Source organism: Rutidosis leptorrhynchoides, chromosome 3, assembly GCF_046630445.1.
Source record: "Rutidosis leptorrhynchoides isolate AG116_Rl617_1_P2 chromosome 3, CSIRO_AGI_Rlap_v1, whole genome shotgun sequence".
In the NCBI taxonomy this organism is placed as follows: Eukaryota; Viridiplantae; Streptophyta; class Magnoliopsida; order Asterales; family Asteraceae; genus Rutidosis; species Rutidosis leptorrhynchoides.
Window position 1 is genome coordinate 95323988 of NC_092335.1, and position 6640 is coordinate 95330627.

A 6640-nucleotide genomic window follows, 5' to 3' on the forward strand; every position below is an offset into this window, starting at 1 on the left:
ATGGGTAATCAAAGAGAAAGAAAATGACAATTATACTCTCACATGCGTTGCATATGACTAAACTTAACAAACATATTTAGACAAGTGTTACTACAGTCTACAGGGACCACCGGTGAAACAAAGGCAACCCACATAAACAATCCTTGACAAAAAAAATAACGCAAGGGCCAGTTATGTAATTCGATACAAACCACGGGGACCATCCGTGAAATTTTGTCATCATAAAATAATGTTAAACAAACAATAAAACCTATAAAAACACTTGATCTGGTCCTCAATCATATCACATTAAGTTAATCCACAAACCCTTGTATTCTCCTCCAATGGAGTAACATAGATGTAAAATAGTTTAATTGTCACACAACCATTTACAAAAAGTAAAAAGAAAGTCATAACAAAAACTTAACAACTATTAGTAAAACAACATTTTGAATTAGTTGGAAGGAAACATAAAAAGCTATCATATATTTTTGGCCTCATCTTCCAAAGGATCGCGAAGGGTGCCAAACATCCAGTCCATCCAAACTGTGTAATGTCCATAGTTGTGACGATACGTTGTGTGATGAATGGTGTGGTAACCTGCACCCATTACCGGCCACAATTTCCCATGAATGCAATCATGAATGTTGGCCGTCCATATAGCTTCAAGGAATAAGAGCGCAATGTGTGTCGTGAAATGTGTAGGCACTAGAAACAGAGCAAATATATGTGGCACCGCTTGCAATATCCCGTCTAAAGGGTGGAATGCTAGTCCTAATAGAGCAAATTTAATACACCAATCGAAAACTATTCAATTGACCCGTATTATAATAATAAAAGAAAAACTTATATCTGAGTAATGAATAAGGGGAAAAAGGTACAAAAGGGTACTTACCAGCAAATGGGGAAAGGGTATTTTGCTTATTGTAAATATGATGAGTTGCATGAAGATATTTGTATAGGGGTTTAATATCATGTAACTCTCTATGCATCCAATAAATGCCAAATTCGACAATTACTAAATAGAGACACAAATTGATTATGTATGTAACCCAACCGATGTCGCTTATTCGTGAAACACACCTTGTCCATCCATTTTCAACCATGTACTCGGAGAGTGTAGGAAGAGCACAATACCAAGGCATAGCTTTCATTGCTACATATATTTGCAAATACATTGCTTTTCTAGATGGTATAGCATCTGCAACCAAATAAAACTTCCCATAAACACAACTGAATTTTATTTTCATTCATAAGTAACAACAAAAAACATAACATTCATGTGTGACCGGCTGTATTTCATAAATAAGAAAAAAACATTAAGTTATGGCATTCTTGTTACTACTTTAAATCAAACACATAGCATCTGCAAGCAAATTAAAACTTCCCATAAACAACACCGAATTATATTTTTCATTAATAAGTAACAACAAAAAACATAACATTCATGTGTGACCGACGTATTTCATAAATAGGAAACAAACATTAAGTTATGGCATTCTTGTTACTACATCAAATCAAACACATATTACACCTGATTCCATGGAAAACATATGTGTTTTTTTGACTAAGTACAGAAAAAAAGAGGAAATTTGACATCCACAAGTCCACAGATCATATCTAAAATAGCCAAACATCATCAATAAAATAAAATACTAATTGAAGTATAGTGGGTTTATATTTAGTGATGATGTGCATCATCATTCAACTATGGTCACAAAAGTAAATCTACAATCATCAAGCAATTTGTTATGACCAATAAACTAGCATCATTTCACCGAGACTCAATAATATAATCAAATTAAATCCTAAAATTCCAACTTTTTCAAAATGGGGATCAATATCAGTATATTTAATTATCAATAAATTAGATCTTTAATACTACTATCATAAGCTAACTGTTAAACATAAAGCAAAAAAATTGGAACTTTACACCAAACAAATGGCCTGCTGCATACTTAAATCATAACAAAAACAATAAAGATTAAAACTTTATGATAACAAATCTGACCTTTTGGAAGATAAACATTGCGCTTAATGTGATAGATGTAGAAACACCAAAGGAAGCCGGAAACGAAGTACAGAAGTGTAGCAGCAATGTAGATACGCAGCCAGGCTTGAACGACATGTGGAAGTGGGGTCCACAGTTTTTCCGGCAGTAAATTTCCGAGGACTATTTGATTGTACAGGGTTGTCTCCTTGACGAATAGTTGTAAGTAATCATCCATCGGAAAGATTGACGAAGTTGTCGGAAGTTCAGATTCCGGCGGTCGATTGGGTTTTTAAGGGGAGTAAAAAAAAAGGTCAATTGTGATTTTTGGAGGTGGATATAAGATGTGTGAGACTGGTGTGATGATATGTGACAAGGGCCATGTGTCAAAAGGCTTTCGGCGGCATGTTGTACAAGTTATTATGCATCGACTACAACCCTAGTTTCGTTTTTTTTTTGTTTTAAAGAAAAAGAGGCGACTACGTTTTTACCGCAAAGCCCCAAAAGGTTGGATATAAGAAAAAGAGTCGACTGCGTTTACCCAAAATGTTTTTACTAACCATATCTCCCGATCAATAACATCACACTTGTTACTTATAGTACAACTCAAGTTTAATATACGTAAATTTTACTCCGTATAAGTTTATTTTTTTAACCAAAAGTTTTTCTTATTTTAAACAAAAACTAACTAAAAAATATTAAATAAATAGAATAACATATTATAGTGTATAAAAAAGAAAAAAGCCAATCTTTAAACTTTACCAACGATAAGTCCTCGGTGAAAGTTTGAAGGAAAAAAGTTCGTTTCCGGAGTAAAAAATATTTTTCAAAAAAAAAAAAAAAAAAAAAAAAAAAAAAAAAAACTTTTTTCGAGGACATACCTTCAGAGAAAATTTTGGAGGAAAACTATATTGGAGCAAAAAAAAAAAAAATTGACCGAAAATGTTAAGTAAGAAGTGAAAATGATATAGAAAAAGTCGATCACATCTTCCTCAAATGCAACTTCGCAAGTGACCTCTGGTCTAGGGTGTTTAGATGGTGGAACGTATCTCGATCGATGTACTCGAATCTGGACGAAGTGTTTTTAGGTATCCATAGCTCTTCGCAAGTAAACAACCACTCAACCATTTGGAAGGCCATAGATTGGGTGTGTGGGTATATAATCTGGCGAAACCGAATTCTTACTTTATTCCAAAAAAATAAAAGTAACGGTCCCATGGCGTTGAATGAAGTTCAAATTAAAGCATTCGAATGGATTTCAAGGAGAGCAGCAAATCAAAAGCTTGATTGGGGTCAATGGCTCCAAAATCCAAGTATTCGATGATCACGGTTAATCGGTTCATAGTCCCGCTTTAGTCATCCTTTTCATTTTTGTGGTTCATGGTTCCTGTATCTCACATATATTGTTCTTCAGTGTAGTTGTTTTCTGTTACAAGCATGAGCTCACATGCTACAAGTTGTATCTTCTTTAATCTTTAATAAATTTAATGTTTGTTTTTCAAAAAAAAAAAAAAGTGAATTTTTTTTTTACCAAAGACCTGTCGTCGGAAATATTTCATAAGTTTTATTTAAGTTTTGAGTTAACTACTTCTGTGGTGTGGCTCTTATCAAAACCTATAAAACTAGCCAATTACTCTGCTTAATATTTAGAATTTAGAAGCATATTTCACCCTTTTGATGCTCTTATAGCTAGAACTAGACGTGACGATGTTCATCTGACATGTTTGTAGCGATCCGACAAAATCGTCATTGACGGCGCCGTTAACTTAGGTCCCGTTACGTGGTCATAGTCCCTAAATGAGACGCGTTTGACAAAATTATGTCGCATTCATTTGAAATGTATAAGACTTACAAAGTTTAGTTTACCAAACGGTTCGACAACTAGTTTAAGTTTACAAAAGTTGTAAAGTATAAATGAAATAACTTGCGACATAATTAGTTTAAAATCACAGTTGCTATAAATAGCGTAAGTATGTATGCTTTAAGTTTGAATCCAAAAGTGTTATCGCTGGTGTATGCATGTATGCTTGACTCCAAGCAAGTAATCAAAGTATGCGGAAGCATGTATCAAGTAGCCAAGTATGAACCTGAGAAACATATAGAAAACTGTCAACGAAAAACGTTGTTGAAATCATAGGTGTTGCAATAAACGTTGTTTTTGAACCACAAGATTTAATATAGTTGATTTTCCAAATCGTTTGCATTCTAAAAGTACGTTCGCGAGCACCCAATTATCAAGACTTTACTGTTTGGTACCCTGTTACGTAGTGTTAGAACATACACTAAAATCGAAAATATATTTCATTCGCCGACGGTAGCGAACCGTCCGAATGAGGGCACGTCTAGCCCGCATGGATCCACACAACATAAGTTCACGCTTACACCCGCAAGTGCAACTAATGATAATTGAATTGAGGATTTTTGTTCAAACTCGATGTGGAATGTTTGTTTTCGTACTTGTGTTCAAAGCATAAAAGTTAGTACAAGATGTAACAAAGTATATGTTTCTCAGCCCACGATTTAAAAGTATAAAAGTTGTTGAAAATGTGGGACTATGATCTCACCTCGAGTGCACGAGTATATAAGTACTTCACAAAGTAAACGTGTGCATGAAAGTTGCTTAGCTTCGACCTAAAGAAGTAAGTTGTATCAATTAACCGGTCACGACACAAGATCGGGCGAAATGTGTTCAATTAGTCCTATGGCTTGTTACGACTCGATTATATAGCATGTGAATCATGTTGTCAAGTTTCATGCAAGAATCAAGTATAAAATAAGATTAGAATGATTGCATAAGTGTTTTGTTAAGTCTGACTAAAAGTTAAACTTGGTCAAAGTCAACAAAAAAGTCAACGGGGTCGGGTCGGGTATCCGACAATTTTTCTGAGGTTTTTAATCATATATAAGCATGTTGGCCAAGTTTCATGTTGATCGGAGGTGCGTAGCATAATTAGAATTAAACGAAAACGAGCATTTTTGGATAGCCGGGGCCCGGAGCGGCGCTCCAGGACCTTGAGCGGCGCTCAGATGGTCTGTTCAGCAAGTCTGGCAGTTTTGAACACTTAAACGAATCCAACTTCAAACAACCATAACTTATGAACCGTAAACATTTAAAACACGTATCTTATATCGTTGGAAAGGTAATTTAACGAGGAATATGTCACGACCCGGAAAATTCCGACTAATTTTAAACCAAACTCTCGATACGATTTAATATTCTTGACACGATAAGAGAAATCTGTTAGGTTAAGTCTCAAAATTTTGAACTGTTTTATATATTCAATTGACCTTCGACTGTTCTCGACGATTCACGAACAACTATTTGTAAATAGATACATAGATATTTAAAAATATAAATATATTTATTAATTCGAAATATAATTTGAAATATTATATCATTTGGTTATAAAATTATATAAGATATAATAAAATTTATTATTTAAAATGAATCTATATGTAGATATAAAAGTTTATTGAATATATTTAGTAAATGATTATAATACTCGTTTAATGTGTCGATTGATATTAAGCAAGTCAATTCGAACTTATATGATTTTAAAATAAACGGTGATCCGAAAATGAATTCTATAAATTTTAGGCTTACTAAAAATGTATTTATGATCTAGTTATTAAATTTTAACAATTTTTATATTTTACCTAGAATTGAGAGGGACAGTTGATGTAATTTTTATTTAATAAATTAATGGTCAAATTTTATACCATAATGACTGAAATAATTAAAGATAATTACTATAAATATTTGGTATTTTTCTGAGAACTTTTATCCGTTGCTAATTATCAACGGGACACGATATATTACCCGAATTAAAAAAAAAACCGTCGGTTGCTTGAATGTTGATAATGCACATGTGATTCTTTTAAAATATATTATTATTAACTTTCACTGTATATGATTTTGTTTTCTTTTCCTTTAATCACCATCTATCAATCTACCTAATCTCTATATGTATAATATATATACATGCCTGCAGAGAGTTAGACATATCATCACCACCACTTCAATCACCAAAATTTGACACCACCTTTCTTCACCTTTTAATTTCTTCGTGAGCCATAGCAATTGACCACCACCAATCACTTTGATCGAGCTTCTTCTCTGTAGAATCACTATAACTCTCGCCACCATAACAACCGTGAACCACCACGACCCAAAAATCATATTCTCTCTCTCTCCGGTAATAATAGAAAACCGTCTAGAACCGCCACCATGCCACTACCATCATCATGCCTCTACCACCTCCATGACGCCACCCTATAACCACCATGGAGCTACCATCAATAACCACTTGTAATTCGACACCACCTTTTTTTTCTTCTCTTTTAACCAAACCATGGAATAGACCCCAAAAACAGACACTAGCCAACGAGTTTGCCATTGCTTTTATCTGTTTCTGTTTTCGTGGTTGAACAGACCCAAACAACCTTTATCTTTTCCTTCTCTCACTATCCATCTCTCTCACCTTGTTCGAAAACTACCACCCATTTACAACCCACAACACATCACCGAACCATGTATCATCGACCCACTTCATGATACTTGAATATTTCTGTTTCTATTTTGATCCACAACGGCACAAACACATCCGCCATTAAATACTGCAACCGCAAGTGATAATGTTTCTGTTTCTATTAAGTCCGAGAACCAACACC

General features: G+C 34.1%; 1 protein-coding gene across 1 annotated transcript; it reads right to left on the bottom strand.

Moving 5' to 3' along the window:
- Positions 1-275: 275 nt before the first annotated feature.
- LOC139896510 (delta(7)-sterol-C5(6)-desaturase-like) lies at positions 276-2312 on the bottom strand. The gene is made up of 3 exons (XM_071879149.1): positions 1991-2312; positions 875-1180; positions 276-753 (listed from the first exon to the last, which is right to left on the bottom strand). The coding sequence occupies exons 1-3, from the start codon at positions 2205-2207 to the stop codon at positions 461-463; spliced, it is 816 nt and encodes a 271-aa protein (XP_071735250.1). The 5' UTR covers positions 2208-2312; the 3' UTR covers positions 276-460.
- Positions 2313-6640: the final 4328 nt, after the last annotated feature.